We start from the raw sequence: 22218 nt of genomic DNA on the forward strand, positions 1-22218 counted from the left end.
TGTGTTTGCCTCTGCTACATGCAATGTAAGTTTGGAGAAGCTATGAATAGATGTACGTAGCTGGAAGTCATAAAAAGCCAACCACTGTTAAAAACCACTGCTAAAAACCACTGTAATTGTCAGAAAGCCGTTAATCACAACAAATGACAAAAGAAGCATTCCTTGTTTCAACTTTGTTACTGTTGCTTGAACTTCATTTTATTGTTGTTCTTACTGAGATGATGCATTTACAGTTTCAGGGGTAATGCCACTGAATTCCATCTTGACAGGGCAACAAAATAACTCCAAAACAGGCAAAAGCAATAAATACCAAACCATTCAATCTAAAATGTATAAATATAAAAGTCACTTCTGAAAACGTAAGAAAAACAGGAAGCCATTTTTCTCTGTTGGCCACTTGTATAGCAACATTGCGATGGTCCATCCGTATCACCTCAGATCCAGCACAATGACCTTTATGTCTTTCCCAGCCACGTGGGTGCATGGCTGTGGAAGAAAAATACATTACTCACAAACCATTTTCAGTAACATAATAGCATATTTTAGACTGACCTAGGTCAATAAAGGACCACTGAAAAGAGCTTATCTGGAACTAAAGCTTTAGGATATTGTTTCAGACTTGGATTACCTTCTCAATCCCCTTAGAGTCAGTGATAAAGGAATAAAGCAAAACACAGAACCCAAGCTCTCCCACTTTTTGAGTAGTACTGATATTCTGGGAGTCCTACAACAAAGAAGTAATGTTTAAAGTCTTTTAGTTATTTTGAGCCAGAGGTAAGAGTTGTTTCGTATTTGGACTGAGCCCCATTTAAAAAATCTTAATTATTCAGAGATAAAGACTGTTTCTTTCTAGATAGCAGTGACATTTCTGATAATTCTGAAAGACTATACTGTTCAGCCATACACATAGCATGCTATGCTACTATAACATCAAAAGATACAGTAGTTACTGGAAAAAAAAGCCTGTGAGAAGGTGGAAAAAAGGGAAATGAACTGATCAGCAGTGGGGATGATGGGGGAAAGATGAGTTATTTTTTTTGTTAAAACTGGAGAGCTCAGGATCAACTCCTACTTGAATCTGTGGCTTTTACTTCTGAAAGTAAGTGGTATGTAGGGGGACTGTTATGTCGCTGCCTGAAGTGATGATTGAGGACCTGGTGAAGGGAGTGGCTGACCTAGAGAGCACAGATGTAAGCAATTCACCTGTGCTCCCCTCGTAACTGGAAGGGGTGGGCCCTGCATCCACTCCTTCTGGGCTCATTTAAGGGCTAGCCCCAGAAAGGAGAACATCTTCTGGCTGAAGGCTGCTTCCTGAGAAGGAGTGCTTCCCCCCCATCAGAGCTCCTCAACACCAGCTGGGTGAGTCAACTGTTTTTCCTGTATTATGAATATTGGTGTTCTCAACAATATTTTGCCTGGTATTGTAAAGAACTTGTCAGAAGCAGTTTCACTGCTTCACTGGACAAACACGGTGACTGATGGCAGCTGCTTGTGGTTAGGTGCTATTGGAATGACAGCACAACAGAAGTCTCATGGCTCCTATTGACTGCTGAAGTACATTCCTGATGTCTACCTTAGTTGGTGAAATAGGCACAAAGAGTTATTAAAATGGGAGAAAAGTACAAAGGAAGCTAAACTGAAACAGGTATAGCTTCTGTTTGCAGGAGAACTATGCGCAAGAACTCAAATAGCCAAAAACATGTTGGATTATATACTTACATTAAATAACCTAGGATCCTTTGTATGTGGATGAAATCCCTTCTTTTTACAAGCAGAAACTTCAAGCATGCCAGCATTAGTTAATCTGAAGATGCCAGTGCTGGAAAGCAAACATGAAACTACTGTTATGCAGTGTCCCTGCAATGCAAGTACAGAAACTTGCATACCAATAGCTCAACAGAAGGGTTGCGCTCAGTCACCTCTGATGTGCAAGAGCTAAGGCTGAAATCAAGGGAAGCTGTATTGCTGTGAGGGGGTGGTGAGAGAATGAGGGGGAAAATGCACAGTACTGGTGCTACTCCTGTTAGCAGGTCGGCCTGCTAAGGACAGAGGTTAATGTACACAGGAACTGAAGTGTTCAGGATTGTATTTCATTTGCTGAATTCTAGGGGGCAACTTGAAGAGAATAGCTTTGAAGCTTGGCTGCGTAAATGACTCATAGGAGAACACACCCTCCCTACTCTTGTAGGTACTCCTGGGTAACCCGGTGATACAACGCACTTGAAAGTACACTGTTGCATATGTATGATCTAACCCTACTTTGAGTATTAAATAAAAAGTTAAACAAAACAACATCACCCTTCTACAGAGAACATTGGCGCTACAGTTAACATGAGCCACAAAAAACAACAGCAGAAAAAGCCTCCATGGAATCAGTGTTCAGGTGAAGCAGAGTAGGCAACTGATGCAGTATGAAGGATTTACTGCATTGCTAATTTAGAGATGCTTGGGATCTTGCTGAGCCTAGCTCAAGCAGCAGGTAAGCAAGGACCTCTTCCTCCATCTGTGGAGGATGCTTTGGCACTGAGTGCTGCTGTGAATACTACAAGTGCACAAAGAATTCTACCTCCAGTCTGCCAGTGTGCTGTGCCTCTGTTTTGCAACAAAATGCTTTATAGCTACTCTCTAGGACAGCTGCATTTAGGGTGGAGCAGGAGCAGCTTGATACATTTCCAAAAAAGGGAAACATCAAAAAAAAAAAGTCTACTTAAAGCATTATGGCTGATCATCTATTTCTTTGATCTACCTTGGTCTCACATTAAACTATACTTATTTTCACCAAGAAACAATAATTATCCAATAAATACAAAATGACACCAGATTAATTAATGTTACAGACAGGAGAAACAGGTTAGAATTGGTTACAGGTTACCAGCAGAAGCTGTGAAGTTTATGAGACTACAGAGATTGGAGAAGGTATGCAGGCACTGCTGCTCAGACACAAAGCCTAGTGCTTGTGCACTTACCGTTCCAGCATCTTACAGCTCTGCTACCTGAACGGCTCATACAAAAAGTTGGCCAACTAGAATGGGATTCACGGAAGTGCTCTATGGAGGCAGAAGGCCAGAAAGGCAGTCTCAAGAAATGCACAGTCTAAATATCAGAGTTAGCCATGGAGCCTTGAAATGTCAAGCACACCAAATAATAATCGCAGAATTGTTGAAACTGGAAGGAACCTCTGAAGATTGACTGGTCCGACCTCCTTGCACAAGCAGAATCGCATGGAGCAGGCTGTCCAGGACCGTATCCACTCAGGTTCTGAGAACAGAGTTTTAACAATGTCTCTGGACAACCTCCAGCATTATAAAACCTTCTCATTTGTTCTTACAGTTTCAATTTACTAGATACTTACTGCTTGCATTTCATGAAATATGAAAATAGAACCTTATTAGGCAAAGAGTGACCTTTATCATTCTGTTCCCAAAACTGCGGCTTTCATATCATCCTACAGAAGTATTTCTAACCCTTCCACTTCCTCCATCAGATGGAAAGAAGATAGGTCTGTGGTAGGCCACTGGCAATGAAGTCTATAGAAAAACAGCTCCTGTCATTAGTACTTGTTTGAGCAGAGTATAAAAATAAATCAAAATTTAAAATCTGGAGCTGGGAAGGAAGGAGAAGAAAGAAGCCAGAAAAAATACAGTGCTTACAGACAGACTGGAATGCAAGTCTAAATAGATTAAAGAAAACAAACTCACAATACACTCATTCCTGTCCTTCATCCCAGCTGACATGTGCTGTTTGCATTTGATCCCATTTTAAGATAAGGAGTGGGCAAATACATCACCATATTACTTAGAAAAATCACAACTCACTCATTATGTTTTGGTGAACAAACAATTGCAATGGCCTCTGGTAACATTAGCTGATAAGAACAATGAGTATGAAGATCAACACTGGATAAGAATGCGGTTTGTGTTGGATGTGTCTACAAAAAGAAGGAAAAGTCAACATTGTGACATTTTTCTTGAAAGTCAAGAACAGCATGCATTCAAGAAGGAACAATTTTTAACAAGTAAAAGCATCAGTACTTTCCCAGGTTGGCATCTTCTTATTAACATAGGTTCCACAGTGTTAGCGTAGCTTCTCGGTACAAAGTTTGTGGGACATATTCACAACCAGATGTACAAACAGTTTTTCAATTAAGGAGGAAATAGAAGTGGGATGAAGAAGTATAAGACAAAAGGGAAATTACTTTATTGTTCAAAATCTCTAGAGTGAAATCCAAAGAATTAATAATGAATCTAAACAACACAATACTCTCAGATTTTTGAATGGATTTTGAGTACAGTGAAAGACATGGCACTAGGAAGTAATAAAATATCCCAAAAACAAGATAAACAAAAGTTGAAGGCAGTTGTGTAAATGGTGTACCTCAGCTTCATTGATTAAGAGATGCTCATTACCTGGGTAAAACACTGATGCTTATTTACATCACTATGATTAGAATTAAACAGAGAACTGGCAAAATTTGAATGAATTTATTTCTTTAGTTTGTTATTTTCAGGGTTGGTTACACACAGTATGTAGAACTGATACAGAAAAGCCAGAATCTGTGTCATACATACGTGTATCCAACCCAAAGTGAGGAGATCAAACTGATCCTGAATACCAAATAATTCTTCCACGTTCTCCATGTCACAGTAGTCTGGTCCTGAAGATTGCTTTGGCACTATTACATGGGTAATAGTAAATTCGTTATGTGTCTGGAAAACAAATGTTGAGATGGTAACTCAGAGTGGAACAAATGAATTCAAGGAAAAATGCTGAATGAGAATTTGGGTCAGCCTTCCAGCTAAATCAAAGTGGTGTATCTCCACTGGCTGCCATGCCACTACACTGACTTACTGCCCCTGAAAACGTGCCTTAGTATGTTATCATGGAAACATATAGAGCAGTACTAGTAACAGCATAAGTGTGTTGTACTGAGGTATTCACTTTGAAAATGATGTCCTCTTTAAAAAAAAAAAAAACTTAAAAAGGTGGATATAAAGAGTTTTGAGAATACTGTAATTACTTTCTGCACAGCTTGGACATTGCTACTCTTGCCATTCTTTGTCTTTACATTCAGTTGTATTTGAATCTTGTAATCTTTGGAATTCTTTGTATGCCAGCATCAGCCGTGACATCTCCCCTAGATTCAGTCTTCTGGGTCAAGGGGGAAAAAATGAAAACAAGCTGAAAATCAGTTGTTCTACAGCTTGAGGGAGTTGGGTGGGGACTCCTTCTGTTGCTGTTATGAATTTGATGCCCCCAGAAAATTAGAACTGTCTTTGTATTTCATTGTCCTGTAACTAAACTTCACGTATCTTAAATGAATGCCAACAAAGTACCTGAAAAGGTCTATACTGTACAGCATGCTGAAAACTTGCTAAAATTTACCTGACAGCAGGGTGCTTGGATCAAATACTTCCCAATGAGGCAAGCATCAGGCCATACCACTGAAGTGAGCACTCTCTTCACTCAAGTTAATTACATTAAAGACTAATCGTTTAGATCTGCTTCTGCTCTGAAATCAGCACATTACAGGAAAAAGATCACACTAAAAAAATGTCTTGCCCATACAAACATGAAAGTTGAACTGTACCAGTTTTCCACAGAGAATTCCACATGTCTCTATTCCTCTTAATGTATTCGCCTCTGCGAGCAGCAGAAATTTGTGACAGAGATCCCTGGGTAAAATTACACCTCTGAGTGCTTCAGCCAATTGAGCTAGCAAACAAACAAGAGAGAGAGATAAAAGGCTTATGTAGCCTACGCAGCAACAGCCCTTATAATAAGACAATATAGTCAGAGGAAATTAATAAAGATTAAGCAATTAAGCTCACCACATTGCAGATCTCTAAAATGAGATTACACCTACACTGCAAGCGCACCGTGCCAAATTGAGGTCACCAACTCATCAAATGTGCTATAGCCTGCCTCTTGTGGTGACTGCGAGTTTTTCTCATTTTTCAGGCCAGGGCTTCTCAAAAAACTCTGACTGAAGCCTCTGCAGGTTCTGCTTCCGTTCTCAAGATTCAGACAGACTTTATGCTGTAGGAACATTGAGACTCCATCTCCAGATGCATCTACTGCTACGCAGATGGAAATTGTAAAACTGTACAACATCTTCTCTCTTAAAATGAGGAAACTATGTAGAACTGTACTGTGTACATTCACCTATTCATGCTTATTCCACTACAGATGCTCTCAATGTGTACAAACCATAGACTCATTCAGTTGGAAAAGACCTGTGAGTCCAACCATCCACATATGCAATATGCGGTCTGCTATAAGCAGTAAAGAAGCAGGTGGAGAGTACAAAGTACACGCACTTACTCTGAACAGCACTTAAAGCAGCTGCTGGCTTTAGGGCCCGGTTTACTGGAGGTGACTCTCCAGTAGAGACACATGTGCCACTCCTCTCTTTTTTCTCTAGCAGTGTGGTAGGTGTGGAACTGTTCTCAGGTACAGAAATACAAGATAGCATACTTCCATCTATCTGCTCAGACATAACCATACTCTCTTTAATCTTCTGATCTCGAGCCAGTTCTTGCTTCTTAAGTTGATCCTCAAAGAACTGAAACTGTTCTGATTCAAGCTGCTGCTGCCGCATATGTGCAATTCGTTTCTTCTCTGCCTCTATTAGCTTCTGCTGCTCTAGTTTCTTCAGAGATTCAGTTTTACACATATTCTGAAACATGCAAAATAGTTACATGGTCACTAAAAAAGGCTATCAAAAGGAGGGGAAAGAAGCAATCAATTGTATTAAAAGTGTATTATATTAAAAATCTCTTCTTAAAAAGCTTTCTGGAAGCTGTTAGCTAAAGTACCAAAAGTGACCCTATCCCCCCGAGAAGTACGATACAGAATGAAATACTGTAAGCAAGGAAGTCCTCACGTGAAGCTTCCAATCTGCATACTTGTGCTGCTTTATGTTTTACTTAAGCAGTGAGTTCACTTTCCTCATTTGGTCACTATAACAAGTTATTAAAAAAGGAGTTTTCAGAATGGGTGGTAGAGTTGAGACATGAGTATAAGTCCTTGCAATTTTCAGTACAACACAGGATGTTTGCATAGACCGGTTGACTTTCCCCTGCTTATTTCTTTCCTTAACTTTCTCTGGATTGCTCCCTATGCTGAGAGGGGCTTAACTCCAATGCTGTGTACATGCCTACCCCAGCCACAGACACGTTAGGTGCCATCTCTGCCCCCCCTCTGGTCTCAGAGCCAGCCAACGTGCATTTTCTATAGGCTCATCCAAGTGTCTGAACAGTATCCTACCTATAAAACTGAACATGAGCGTACCAAAGACCCATTCTGATCTTCTTTGGCTATTATGCAGCTATCATAGTATATTTATTTCCATGCTCACACTTGCATTACTTATTTTCAAATGGCCAACCGATCATAGTCTAAGAAAAGTCACTCTAAGCAGTGCCTAGGTTTGCGCAGAATGGCAATTTCCTTGCTTTACTCTTATGAAGTTGTATACGATGCAAAAAATGTTCATACTACGGTGATTTAATAACCATGAAAACTTACTTTGTTTTGCATGTATTCTTGATATTCTAAGCTATATTTTTTTAAAAGATCTCTCTTCAGTTCATCCGTCCGTGGAAATGCAACCTCCTTCAGTTTCTTTGGGTGGGGTAGAAAGATAGGTAAGTTAACTTTTCACTTTATAAAATAATCACCTGAAAACCAAACTCATCTGTAATACAGATTTAAAAAAAAAAAAAAATACTGCTCTTCTCCCAGGAAAGCAAGGAAGAATTACACAGGGAATGATCAACTTATTAAACTTGCACAGTACGTTGGTTACATAGTACATTGATAAGCTACATTAATTGACATCAGCAGAAGGTGTTATAAGACTACTTGTTATCTAAAGGAAAGCCTGTTTTTCCATCAGTCTGTTACCTCTGTTTGACGGGTGTGTGATGACTAACTTCTTTTATTTTTTATGTAGGCATATTTTATAAATAAAGCCAAGGCCAACTTTCAGTGTTTCGTGCAGGATCAACACATTTTACTCTGGAACTCCTTGGACAGAAATAAAGCTTAATATGCTCATTTCTAGGTGGAAAAAAGAAAGGCTATGGTTGCACATGTAGGTCCTGTGACAGCTCTGGCAGACTCTTAACTTAAACAAAGCCAGCGCTGTCAATGTTTATAGCTGGTGCAGAGGCCGCTACAAAATAATTTAGAGGCTGTAAGCAAGGGAGGGGAAGTAACCATGTGCAATAGAGGGGAGCAAATGTTAGATCCCTTTTCCCTTTCTTGGCAGGGATGTCTTCCTGGATTGTGGGTAACAGTCAAATAACATTTGGCATGAAGATTTTAGCCTTGAATATGACATTATGTAGCTTTAATGGTAGAGAAAGCCATGTAAATACAGCAGCGTAAAGCAGAAAAGTCGCTTATGCTTATTCTAACAATTCTCAGTGAGTAATTCCAGATGTTTTAAATTCCTTGTAAGACTGTATTTGAAATTTGTCTTTTAGAAAAATAAGACAAACTATGTTGGAGAAAAAAAAAAAAAAGGTAGAAAATTAATAATACAGGTAAATACGTATTTGGTAACAAACTAAGCAAAAATGCACTTTGATTCTTTAGCAGGTAAGCAAATAATGTGCAGACACCATAAGGCCACACGTCTCTCTTTCTCTCTGTTTCCAGTAGAGTTTGGACTGGTAGCCATTACATATAATTAGGATCAGAATGAAACTGTATGCAGTTACATTAGTGTGTTTTTAATATGTAAACTTTCCAAAATAGATGTACTTGGGTTTCCAACAGTATACTGACTTATTCAGAGATGGGTCTTATTCACCTTTTGGAATGATTTCCAGTAATGATCAAGTGGTTTAACTAAAATAAAACACAAATGACGGGTAGAGAAAGTTATTGGAACTTCAAGCTCTGTTGGCTGCCTTGGGCTACGTATGCACTGGGGGAAAAGGAATGATAGGAAGGAACAGAAACAGGGGAAACACTTCTCAAAGTTCAGGAAACAACAACCCTACCTTAATAATAACTTGCTTTTCTGGTACTGCGCATTGGTGATAGTCTCGGTGACTGGGCAGCTTTTCCACAAACAAGCTAGAAAATTAAACATGCATATTTGCCTTAATAGCCAGAGGAATATCTCTGTTAGCTTTTCTTTGGCAGAAAAATCAGTTTCACATGTTGAAACTGTTAAACGCCAAATTACAGATGGCTTGGAGCAGACTTCTACACATTCATTTGTTTAAACTATTGCTTAAACTCTTGTATGGACTTGTGTGAGACACATACGGTAATGGTAGGAGGTTATTTTCTCCATCTGAATATATTTCATTTCTCATTAGTAGTGGGTTGGGTTAAGAAAGGATTAACTTAGCACTCCGCACCTGCAAATCCCCCCCCGCACCAGCCACTGTTACTAAACCTTATTTCTGCCATCTTGATCTGTCTCCTCAGCTGAGATGCTGAATCTTAACTAAGGCGCTATCATGAAAGCAGTGATTGCTACCAGTCTAAGCTGTACAGCTAAATGCAGTGTTATTAACCCATCCAGGCATCTAAATGATGATGATGCTCGGCTGCAGAAAAGTTTGGAATTCACAGCAGCTATCATTTTTCCAGCAATTTATGCAATGTTCACCTCCAGACCTTTTTTCTAGACAGACGCATGCATTTAAAATAGTTGAGGAAGAAATACTTGGTTTAGTTTTCAGAATATTGGGAAAATAAGGGGAGGGGAGGTTTCTTCTTAAAAAAAAAAAAAAAAATCTCAAATACGCATACTAAAAAAAATCATTTTAGAAGCAGCAAAATAAATCAATCACTCCTACAGCAAAGTGAGCTAGTTTAAAAGTTTAAATCTGCCACTGAGCTAGTTTTCAATGGATTATTTTCAAGGTTGTAATGAAAGCTGTCCAGATTATTTTTAATGGGGAAAATAATCATACAATGAATATGTATTGTAGATTTTGTGTCTGCTTCTTTAAGAAGCAATAAATTATGCTTAATCCTTCAGGGACAGAAAGCTTTTTTTAAAATACTGTGCCATATTATCATCTTTAAAATCTGCTGAGGCTCATAGGGCTTAATTATTAGTCTCAGAAGTCTTATGTAAACATTCATTGTTAAGGTTTACGCTGTATTTTACCAGCATGCTGATCTATACACAATAACCTGTGGGGAGCAGCGCTCATGGTATGGCCTGGTACAGTAAACTTCAGCCTCTGTACATTATGTTAATTCACCGTGGCAATCAGGAGACAGGTAAGACTACTCCACTAACAGTAGAGAAGAAATTATAGTAAAGACCAAAGTTGGAGTAAAGATCTTAAAGGAAGGTAGCTATTCTGCAAGAAAACAGTGAATGTTTTTCTCCCAATCTAAAGAGGTACTCCATTTTCACTGCACATATTTATTTCCATTCACTTAGAACAATAGCTATAGTACTTAGAATTGTAGCTACAATTACTATAAACTGTTTCTTACGTTATGAACTTATTATAAAAAACAAAAGCATTCTCCAGATTTCCCTCCTCCATATATATCGACGCCATTCGCTCCATTTCTACTCCAGATCTGAAGTAACGACGTGGAGTGATGTCCTCGTTGATTGCAATATTGCAGCCAAGTTTGCTTAAGGCACGTACTCTCTCTTCTGGGGTCACAGAGATGTCTGTGTGGTCAGGAATAGCAACGAGCTTTTTCTGAAAAAGAACAGAATAACAAGGAGAACCAGGTACTGCATTTCACTTTCAGGAAATGATCTTATTCCAGAAACTCAAAGGAAACCTTCAGCTTCTCAGAATAGGTATCAGTTTCTACACTGCTAGTAACTGTTAAAGCATTCCAATGATTCTCAGTGGTGCTACAAATAAGAAAGGATCCTTTCCCTAATTTTTCAAACTATCAGAAAATCTCAGAAAAAAAAAATAAGAAAAAAGTAAGTAAACCCCAGCAGAAATGATCAAAGGCAGCACAAAGTGTGTCATCTTCAGAACCCTTCAACAATGAAATTAAATGAGGTTCTAGCTTCAGTTATTAGGAGTACTCTAGTGGAAGGCCTGAAGATGTGAACTACTGTTCTACAATTCTGTGCTGTATTGTGTATGACTTCTGGGTACAGCTCAGCTAACACAGAGCAATATGTTTCCCTGAGTAGCTAACAGTTCATTTTTACAGTTTTGAATGAGGCAGTTCAAGTCTAAGGATCTAGAACTGATTCTGATAAAGAAGAAACAGAGCTGCTTATTGTAGTAATTACTTTTCTGCTAAGTGGTTAAATAAATGGCTACTGCAAGTTGTTTCCTCTTACACGGCTGAAAAGGCTTACTATTTCTATTTAAAATGCTTGCTTCAACTTCTTAAAACAGTGATCACTGAAACAAACTAAAACCCTAAAAGCCAAACAAAATCCCAGTGAAACCACCAGAAAGAACAGGTGAGGAGCTGGCAGGATTCAAGAAAATGCCCTTTCAGCTGACATCACCACTGCTAAACAGCCCCAAAATTGTTGCTTACTTGAAAGAGAGTGCTAAGCCATTAAAGCATCACTTTGTAATACATACCAAGGAACTAATACTGAATGGTTGTTCCACGTTGCCCTCTGTTTGCAAACCAAGGAGGTCACTCTTTTTCCCCAAAGCCTCCATCTGGCTGTGAAGGACAGGCTGACTGAGGTATTAATCCAGTGCTCAGTATTTGCAGCAAGCTGCCTCAGAGTCCAAGGGAAACTTTAACAGAGATATGCTGATTGTGGTTGGGTGCTGAATGAAATAGGACAAGTTGTTCAGATTAGAAATACATTCAGATGTCACATCAGTTCACATGCCTAAAACCACTCATTACTTCAGTTTCAAGTAGTTACACGCTTACTATCAATCTAGAATTTAGCAGGCATCTCAAATTCAAAGTAGGAATGCACAGCTTCTCACAGAACATTTGTGAACTAGCTGCCTCATTCTAACATTAGTAAAGTGTAGTAATTAGTAAACACAACATAGCAAATTATTTTTACAATCTTTACAGCAACCTGGATTAAAAAAAAAAAAAAGCCCAAGCAAATAAACCAGCTTTCAAGCATTAAGTGATAAAAAGTTCAAAGACTAAGCACAGAATCTGTTTCCTTGTGCTTATGTCACGACAAACAAATTTTAAATCAGCATGAATCTCCCATGTTTTTTCCTGCTAAGCCTACAATTAAAAATAAAACAGCACAGAAACTCATATCAACAATATAAAGTACCACGTGCTCCAACTGTACACTTGCTGACTTCAACTCCACTCGTATTACAATGAAATACAAGTTGATTGATGGTAATTACTCCTTGCACAGCTCTGAACAAGTAAAGACAAATATTTAGGCATGCTGTATTCATAAAAAAAAAGAAGACAATTAATTATCTAAATTACACTGGAAATATAAAAGTGAAGCCGCTAATGGGGCCTTTCACATCTGTGCTCACAAACCAAACAGACTTGATTCTGAATGTCAAAGAGGCTTCACATGTTGCAGTACGTACGCTTTATGTTTTGTAAAAGTACAAGCTGTGGGTTCAGCAAAGATCTTTTCTCAGCATGTCTCTCTAGAAGCTGGAGGACTCTGGGTTGGAGGAGAACAATCCTAACATGTTTTTAGCTGCTGCTGAAGAACCAATTTCTGAATTTGGGTCTCCTGCATTTTTCTAGAAGCTACCACTGTCTGCTAGATTAGTCTTCAGTTTTAGCTATTAGTGCCAATGTTATAATGAGATGTTATAGGAGACATTGAATTCATGTGATCAATACTCTTTCTTTAAGAATAATCAGAATCATCCTGTTTAATTGCAAAAGCCCTTGGTTGGCACACTTAATGAATCAGTCTTAATCTGCTTTTACGTATCATCTCCTAATCTCAAATAACTTATTCTTGCTTGACTTTACTCCCATGTTTTCCATTTTCAAGAATTTTTTTCTTGTCATCTGGTGTGTTATAGATCTGTGAATTTAATTTAAAGACCAGCTTTTTTTGATTTAAGGAAGCATTCAAAACCCTTGCACAATTTGTGACACACTAATGGAAGTTAAAAAGAAAAACACACAAACAATGAAGCTTGGCTTTTACACCCAAGACATCAACATTAGCCGTAGTGGTAGCACTGATGGAAAACGTTCTCTGAACGATTTAATTTTACACAAGTGGAGCTCTGGTGTAAATGATCATCTTGGCAGGAGAGCCCTATTCATTGCCTATTCACTGGCAATGAATTCACCTGCAGAAAGGCCTCCTGGGACTACAGTAATGAAATAGTTCTCCTTTAGCCAAGGCTATGCTTATAGTTCCCTGTGGCTAGTTCCAGCTGAACTTAGCTGGATTGTGGTAGCCCTTACACACTGTGAAATAGGACAACTACAAGCCTGGCTGGGGCAGAACTCATGTCAGGCTTCTTTCCCTGCAGCACAGATGCTCAGCACACGTTACATCTTCAGTAAGATACTCCGCATTCATATGCTCTGTCTGGCTTAGGAACACTAATAAAAAAAAAATCTCATATCTAAAAAGTGAGCATTTTAATCACAGAATCATGGAGTCATAGAATATCCTGAGTTGGCTATCCCACAAAATCCCACAAGGACCATCGAGTCCATTTCCCAGCTCTACGCAGGATCACCCAAAATGCAAACCCTGTGTCTGAGAGCGTTGTCCAAACACTGCTTGAACTCCGGCACTTGGGGCCGTGCCCGCTGCCCCGGGCAGCCTGTTCCATGCCCACTGCCCTCTGGTGCAGAACCTTTCCCTAACCCCCAGCTGCCCCTCCCCTGACACAGCTCCATGCCGTTCCCTCGGGCCCTGTCGCTGTCACAGAGAGCAGAGCTCAGCGCTGCCCCTCTGCTCCCTGTGAGGAGCTGCAGCCGCCATGAGGCCTCCCCTCAGCCTGCTCTGCTCTGGGCTGAGCACACCCAAGGACCTTAGCTGCTCCTCACGCACCTTGCCCTCCAGACCCTTCACCAATTTTGTATTCCCGATTTAAAACCATTTCTTAATTTCCTTATCAATCGTTTGCACATTGTTACATTTCCTTTTTAGTTCCCCTAGTAGCAGCTGGGAGACCCACGGTGTCTGACTGGAAGGCTTTGATCTAAAGTACACATCTAACTACAACACACTGCGAAGCAGTCTCATCATTCAACTTATTCAACAAAATATTGTTCAACACTAAAGGGTGCAGAAATGTATTTCTATTCAATTCCAATTTTAATTACTTCTATTTCAATCAGCAGCTTCAATGAGAAAATTGCTCCTCAAGCACTGCCTCCCTCATGGGCCTTCTCCGAAATCTAGCATGTAAAAGGGCATGCGATGGGATATGGATTATACACTTCTTTCTGCTGATCCCACACCTTGAAGGCTTTTCAGCCTAGCTGGTCAGCAAATGGAAAAATCTTAGGGCAGCAACTGAAGAACACATAAGACACATTTTTTTCTTCTTTTTTCCCTTTTTTTTTTTTTTTCCCCTTCCATCAGTACCAAAATAGTCTTTGCTAAAGAAGCTTATGGTATTCCCCACCCAAAAATTTTTGAACTAGCAAGGGTAGCATCATGGAACCCCTTGGATGCCTCTAAGAATAGCAAGGCTAAAAGGAGAAGGTATTTGAGCCATTTTTAACTGAAAGAAGCATTTTTAATAAGAACAAAAACCCACATACAACATTAGGTATTTTAAAGAGAAGAAGAAACTTCCACTTCCTCAAATTGTGCCAGCGCTTGGAAAGGATGTGGCGGCTCTGCAGAGAGAGAGGCACTGAGCACAGCCAGGTCACTGAATAAGGGGAGAACAGGGGGACTGCAATGGATGAAAGAGGAAATGGACTTTTCAGACTTAGCTTCAGGAGCCCTGATCAATGGCTCCTTGTCTTGTGGAAACAATCTCGTATTTTACTCTACAAGAGCAAAGAGAAATGCGAGTAACGGAAACAAATTTTATATTCAGACACACAAAATAGTTATGCAAATACAGGGAACCACATTCCAGCCCTAAGCATGGAGGATAAATACCAACAGCAGCTTGGAGCTCTCATCGTCTATTACAGTGTAAAGCGCTCTAAATTCTAAGAGTGAACATACGTTTTTCTGCTGTACAGTTTCAGGCACTTCAACTAATTTTGATGGACTTAGGTAATGTCTGATTAAGAAGAAATGTCCGTACAAAGAAAAATAGTGTTTTAAACCTTATTAAAAATTGTTCTTTCTGTTCAGGCTAACAAGCACAGAACCAAGTGAAAGGTGAATGAAAAACAGAGAGAGCAATTTTAACTTAGCATATTCAAACGTAAAGCCACATGAAGTATATAAAGATGTACCAAGAGTAGGCTAATGAGACAGAGGTGGTAATGAGAAGATCTGGAGAATATACTCATGGTTTTCTGAGAGGTAAAACTCCATAATTCATTATAAAGCCTCCAGTGCTCTCACAGGACACTGTCCAGGCTTGTTTCTAGCAAATAGAGTGGGCACAAAGGAGCAAGCCCCTTTGCCTGTGCTCAGAAAGTCAGCAAGCTGCAGAACCGTGACCAGTGATAGCGGCAGGCAGTATGCATGGCTGCGTGGCAAGGCTAATTAGCCCTGGTGAAGTCACACGGTTTGTGTCTACGATGGCTGTGCACAGCCAGCTTGGTCTGGGCAAAAGGAGCTTACACCACCTACACCCAGGGATAGGATAGGCTCTGGAATGCTGACAGGCCGCACAACCCGACCACGTGAGGCCACAGCATGCCAACAAGGCGGCCAGGCCACGGGCCACAAGCTGTGCTGGGGGACGTGCAGGCACATGGCTCTAGGCCTCTGGGTGTGCAGAGGAGCTTGGAGTACCGCTGCCACTGACACCTGCAGACCGCAGAAGCATGAGGATGGAACTGCCACTCGTTACTGTCAGCCTGAGGCTGCCTGTCCTTCTTGTGTTTTCAAAAGAGATTTTTAGATGTTGAACAACCTTTTAGATTTATAAATAATGAACAGCCGAACCTAAATATATTACTAGTTGAATCACTAGTTTCTACTTTCCCTCCCTGTAACATACTTCTAAAGTTTCAAGAGACGTAGTTACATTACACTGACTTCCCTACCACCAGCAGTGCTTGTCAATAAATAAAGCTTCATTACAGAGATCACTGGTAAAATTTTACAAAGCACTTTTTAATGTGCAGTCTAAACTGCTGTTAAAAATTACAGGAGCCTGGGGCATTAGCAATCATTTACTCTTTGCGTGTCTTTAATAGTAGATTATTTTAGAAATATTAATCCTTTGTTAGATACTTTGGTAGAATGTAAAGTGCAGTAAAATCATTTGCTTCAGTTTATTCCGATCAAGGTGTGGAAATATTTGCAAATACAAGAGCTAAAATGTGGCATAGTTCCACCTTCTCCAAGATACTCTTGAAAGTAATGCTGTATATTCATACCATGATTACGAAAAAGCTTACTTTAATACTGCAGTAAGAAGATAAAAGTCTGTAGTGCTCTGCTTTACTACTCTATGAAGTGTGATGATTATAGAACTATAAAATAAAGATGTCTCCAACCACAAGAAGGTCACTTCTCACTAAAATAGTCAAATAAGCAAGTGCAAAAAAACCCTGTTAATTTCCCATAATGGAACTTAATCGTCTCAGCAAACTTGAAATAGAGAACATCCAGTCATTGCTAGATGAAGACAAAGGACGGTTTCATGCCAACAGGTCACCCATGGTGCAGATACGTGTACTTCTGCATTTTGAAGTCAATGTCCAGCTGAATTTGGTGAAAAAAGTGGTTAGAAATGCAGGCATCTAACTCATTCAAACTCTGTTGAAACGTCAGGCATATTGGTACAGTATATAATCAGTTACACACATGCCTGGGTATGATATAAAACACGCTAAAAACTGCCTAAACAGCAAACAGCCTTCTGTTGGTTCTCTCCAAAGAGAAACAGCATGTTTTTCCATCAGCACGTTTTCTGGAACAGCAGTTCCCTATCACAGCAAGTGAATCAGCTGGTATAGTAAGTAGTCTCTTCTGGAAAAAAAGAACAAAACAAAACAAAACAAAACACAAAGCACTGAATGTCACAGCAAGATCATTCTCTTGTGCAGAGAAAAAAAAGCAACTAACATAAAACAACAGAAGGGCCTTTCAATGGAGAGAAGCACAAGGAACTGCTTGCTGATAGCCCCACCTCGCTCAACAGAGAAGCTGCTCTTCATAGTAGGAGCTACCAAGCTCGGCTCTGGAAAAGATTGTCCCAGTAAAGGTTCATAATTTAACACAGCAAGAACCTTTTATTCATTCATGTTTCATGTCCATGGTAAGGAATAAAACCATTCAACACATATCCACAAGCAAAGTCTCTCATCTTTACCAGTAGGAAATAAAGCACATCTCATCATCTCCCCTTCCACAAAAAGGCAGCTCACAAAATAAAGCCTCACCTGCCATCTTGAGCAGTAACCCCAAACTGACGGTTTATTCCACCACTCAATCTTCTTCCAGTTCAGCGTGATCTTAATTTAGGATCGTGTTATTTCAGTTCCTCTCTAACATATGGCACGCAGAAAGCTGATGCAGCCCATGAAGGTTAACTGCTAGAGGCTAGTAATTAGATTGGACCCCGTGTTGATATATGTTTAAAATTTAGGGTAAGAGTAAATTGACTAAGAAACTGAATTAATTGCCCTGGGGACAAACATCATCACTACAGAGAACATGAATGTAGAACCTGCAGACATTTCCCACTGCTTCAGAGCACAAAGGACTCTGACCTTTCTCCTTCATTTTTACGTAGACTTTTGAAGTCGAGATCTTTAGTGCCTGTGTTACTACAACAAAACCCCGTGCATTTGAGCTGTTTGTGATGGCTTGCTACCAGATTTATTAATATTCTCTGTCTGCAGTGATATTGGCCACTTGTAAAATAACGTCCTGAAAGAGGCTGGAAATTCTGAATGCTGAAACCTGCACCTATGATCTACTGATCAGCTTTCTCTGCTGGCTTCTTGTGTTGAAACAAAATATAATCCCTCCCTCCCACTTTCTGGTAACACCATTCCGTTACAGCAGAAACCCATTTTTAATGTAACAAAGCATCACCAGAATGCCTTGAATCGGTAGAGCCTTCAGGCTACCAGCGACACAGGACAGCATCTCAATGACCTATTAAAAGATTAATTTAGACAGGGAGTGGAGGAACAATGACCAATTCTTCATCTAGGAAATATACAAGTTCCCACCGACCACCCCCNAAAAAAAAAAAAAAGAGTGTACAAGGGCATATTGAGCCAGAATATGGAAGAAATGAAAGAAATAGATATTATGATGAGATCTGTTCTTTGAAGATTCAGCTGAAATACTGAGAAAAGATACCTGCAGTACATCTCATCATGGATAAAACTCACTTCCACCATGAAGACAAGAAGCTGTGTTGCCAAGGGAACCAAACAGGAGGCTAAGATCAGCACAGTGGTCTGTGACACATTAGAGATTTCCAAGAAACAAAGCAAGCAGGATTACTTTCAAATTCTCAGGTTTCACAGCTTTCCTGCCTGTAGCCCTACTTGTCTCAGAGACAAAGGCCCAGGAAGGAGTACGAGCCCTCCTCTTCTTCCTGTGAAAGGTAATGGTCCTTCTGACAATAACTGCTACTTAATTTTGTAACAGTTCCAAATTCCATAACTTCACATAAGGACAGTTTTTCATTGGGTGAGGAACCATCTGCAACAATCCATTTTGGTTTCTACTGGATGACAAATTCCTATTCTGTATTATTTATTACAGCTCATAATGCATGTGATGAAAAAAAGGAGAATTAAGTTTAACAGACATTTCTGACACAAATTCACAGTCCACTTTGAGTTTATTAAATTATCTGTAAAGAATCATGCCTGACTTGTGGCCTTAAATCTAGAAAAATAAAAAACAATTTGGGGCATTAGTTCAATGGATTCTAACTATTTTGTACCCTAATGGTTAAGTGAGCAAAATGCAGGTAAAAAAACTGATAGTGCTATTACCTACGGGATGGAGCATGGTCAACTAGTACAAACAACTACCAGTTAATCAGGCGTAAGCACCATGCTGCAGAAACATATTATGATAATACTGTAAGTTGATTTCATAATGAAGTCTTTGACCTCCTTCTCTAACCCAGCTGCAGGATTTCTTGTGCTATGAGTAGATGGAAAAAAAGGAGCGTTTGCCTTTAGAGGGAGCATTTGGTGTGCTTTAGTCTATTTTTTCTTCTTGTTAAAAAAAGGATACTTACAATACCTAATTTCTCATTGGTAAGTTTCTAAGATTGACAACAATTGGCACACACTTTATAGCAGCACTGAGTGTAACTCAACAGCTGCTTTTAAACCAGCTGGATTACCCACAGTCTGAAAGCTGAGCACAGTGCTGTGCAGCTCACTCCTGCAGCCCCACAGGCTGCTCATCCCAGGGAAGCTATGCGCATACTATCTCTGGACTGAAATAATTTCCCAGTTAATTACTTGCCCTTTCAGGATCTGATAATATTTACCCCCTCCTACCCAGGCTCTACTCCTTGTCAATGGAAAGAGCTGGAGATCTCTGGAGGCCTTCCGACAGTGACCCAGAGAAGCTGAAAGAGGCAGGTACTTTCTCCAAGGGTTACACAGAGTCCATTGCCTCCCTAGTGCAGTTCAACACGTTGTGTGCTGAACCGTGAGTCATCTGGAGCTGCCAGTAGGAAGTGATGGGCAAAGGGATGTGTCTGAGCGGGTGCCTGACTCATGACATCACTGGGAGGTATCACCACCCATGTAAGATCTAAAATGCTGATTTTTTTTATAAGAGAGATACCCATGCAGCAACAGTACTAAATCCTATGTGGATCAGTCAGGATCTGCACTGCACTGACAAGATCACTTGCTTCCATGGACGGATACTTCAAAACTTTGCCCAGAAAGTATGCTTTATGGCATGGCAATCCAAATGTTGGATATTTATTGAAATGATGTAGACAAAGACTTTCATTACAAGGCAGCAACCTACTTTTCAGAACACAAACTGGAAATGTAACCTTTGACACAGAAATACAATATCAGGAGTCAGATAAGACCAGGAAAAAGAAAACACCCTAAGCATACAAGTCAGGCAAACACAGACAAAGCATTATTTTTTTTACTGCATTTCCTTCAGTGTCTTCACGCGTAAGTCACCTTGCCACTCCCTGAGCAGCTGAGGATTTCACGACATCCCTCACCTTGAGCTGTATTTTTCCTTGGCATAGTGATTAACTTCCAGGAAATACCTTAAGGTCTCATCTTGAATGTATTCAGACACATAAAGAGAACCACAAGAATCACCTTTGTGGTATTGTCATTGATCGAGACACCGACTCCTGTTTTCAGACCTAACACCATAAAATAAAATCCCTGCACTTTCAGGCACTTAGAATACTATTGAAAAAACAAGCACACGATTTGTACCTACAGTATTGTATAGCACTTGGGAACAATGCCTCCCATACTTCTCCGTGATCTAGGAACCTCTGGATTTGTCAACAATGGCCTTTGGTTTAGTTATTAATACCTTGAGCACATAGAAATGCAATACATGAGACCAAAAATATATCGCCTCAGCAACATCCACACAGACCAGACTAACTTCTCCTAGGAGTACTTCAGGAGGTTGTGGGTCTGTATGCAACTTCCTAGGACCTGCTGGTCTAAGGCAATTTATCCAACATGTGCAAGCTCCAGCTTTGTGCAATCAGTTCAGCTACCACAAGGAAAAACCCACTCGTGTGAAAAGAGACCGCTCAGCACCAGGTGCGCTGCTTCTGCCCATGGTTTCTTGAATATATACTCAGCACTGCACGCATAATAAATAATAATAATAATAAAAAATAAAAATAAAAGGACTTCCCCCCCAAAAGGGACTTTCTGTCACTCTTCTGAAATGGGAAGGTGCATCTGTGTGACAGAGCCATTAAGTTACATTGCTCGGTGCACGCCGGACAGATACCGAAGACCCTACAGAGATCACCAGATGTAGGTACAAAATGAGGTTCCGCAGCACTAACACCTCACGAGAGAGTTACAGGTGCACGAGTAACACCACTTCTTCCTTTTTTACACTCTTTCACTTTCTGATCCCATGACAATGTTTCATAGGTACGTGGCTGAGGACAGGAACGATTTACAAACAGAGCGCGGGCAGAGGCTCCGTTTTCCTGCGGAGCCGGGCCAGGCGCTGCCGGCTGCCGGCCTGCCTGCGGGCACATGCGGCGGCACCAGCAGGCTGTCAGTGAGCGCGGCTCCGCCCGCCTCGCCGGGGCGGCCCGGGGCGGTTGCGGCCCGCGGGCTGCCAGCACCTCAAGGCGGGCAGGGCAGGGCAGGGCAGGGCAGGGCAGGGAGGCGGCCGGGCTGATGGGGCCGCGCACTCCGGAAGGGCACGGCGCGGCACGGCGCGGCGCGGCGCGACCTCTTTCCCCTCAGCTAGCACCAGCGCAAGGCAGCGGGAGGGAGGCAGGGAGGGAGGCCGAGGAAGGTGCCGGCTGCTTACCGCCGAGCCGGGCCGCTGTCCGCCAGCGGCTGCCGAGTCTCGCACGCGCGTGGCCGGCCCCGGCGGGAGACAAAGCGAGGGCGCCCGGCAGCGGGGCCGGCCTGGGTCTCGCCCGCACTCTGCTGGGGCCGCGGAGAGGAGCGCAGCGCAGCCCCCCGCGCTGCCGCAGCCGGCCCGGGTCACGGCGCGGTGCGGGGCGAAGGGAGGAGCCTGCGCGGCGCCGGGCAGCGCGGCAGGGCCGCTGCCTGCATGCCCAGCTGCCGGGGCGCCGCCGCGCGCCTGTGGCGGCCGTTACAGCCCAGCGGCGAGAGGGGCCCTCAGTGCGGCTTTCGCTCCCCGCGCTGGGCACCTGGCAGCACATCCCCTCTGAGCTCCGGGCCGTAGGGCAGTGCAGTCGCCATTTCAGTTCACATCTGCCCGAATATAGTAGTGGGCACACACGGTTGATCTGGGCGAATCTCAATCTCCTTTATGTAAGGAGCAACAGCGGTCGCTAACCTTCTGAGGGAAGAGTCCGTGGATAAGGAGAGAGGTTTCAGTGACGATGCAGTGCTCAGCATGTGGCTAGCACCCGAGGAGACGATTATTGCTGGAGAGGAGAGGCTGTTTCCCCTCAGCGTGGGACACGGGCTGGACAGGGAGAAACGCAGTGCAGGTGTCCCTTGCTGTCCTGTGTGCCCACCTGTGTG

The 22218-nt window shown here is 41.5% G+C and overlaps 2 protein-coding genes across 6 annotated transcripts in view; one reads left to right on the forward strand and one right to left on the reverse strand.

The window, feature by feature from the left end:
• On the reverse strand, nucleotides 163–21730 carry STAMBPL1 (STAM binding protein like 1). Of its 3 annotated transcripts, none has more exons than XM_021400485.1 (11): nucleotides 21530–21730; nucleotides 11556–11753; nucleotides 10477–10694; nucleotides 9012–9087; nucleotides 7528–7623; nucleotides 6322–6676; nucleotides 5588–5712; nucleotides 4569–4706; nucleotides 3816–3928; nucleotides 1720–1819; nucleotides 163–486 (listed from the first exon to the last, which is right to left on the reverse strand). In XM_021400485.1, exons 2-11 carry the CDS (start codon nucleotides 11637–11639, stop codon nucleotides 430–432), a joined length of 1362 nt encoding a protein of 453 aa, XP_021256160.1. In that variant the 5' UTR covers nucleotides 11640–11753; nucleotides 21530–21730; the 3' UTR covers nucleotides 163–429. The 3 variants fall into 3 exon arrangements, with proteins under 3 accessions (XP_021256160.1, XP_021256162.1, XP_021256161.1); XM_021400487.1 differs by lacking the exon at nucleotides 21530–21730 and adding an exon at nucleotides 17434–18207; XM_021400486.1 differs by lacking the exon at nucleotides 21530–21730 and adding an exon at nucleotides 12233–13750.
• Nucleotides 495–22218, forward strand: part of ANKRD22 (ankyrin repeat domain 22) — a 56765-nt gene continuing 35041 nt past the window's right edge. For all 3 annotated transcript variants that reach the window (XM_021400495.1, XM_021400496.1, XM_021400497.1), the window contains exon 1: nucleotides 495–1359. The gene's annotated coding sequence lies outside the window, so the exon portion shown is untranslated. The remainder of the gene's footprint in view (nucleotides 1360–22218) is intronic.

Source organism: Numida meleagris, chromosome 5, assembly GCF_002078875.1.
Source record: "Numida meleagris isolate 19003 breed g44 Domestic line chromosome 5, NumMel1.0, whole genome shotgun sequence".
Lineage (NCBI taxonomy): Eukaryota > Metazoa > Chordata > Aves > Galliformes > Numididae > Numida > Numida meleagris.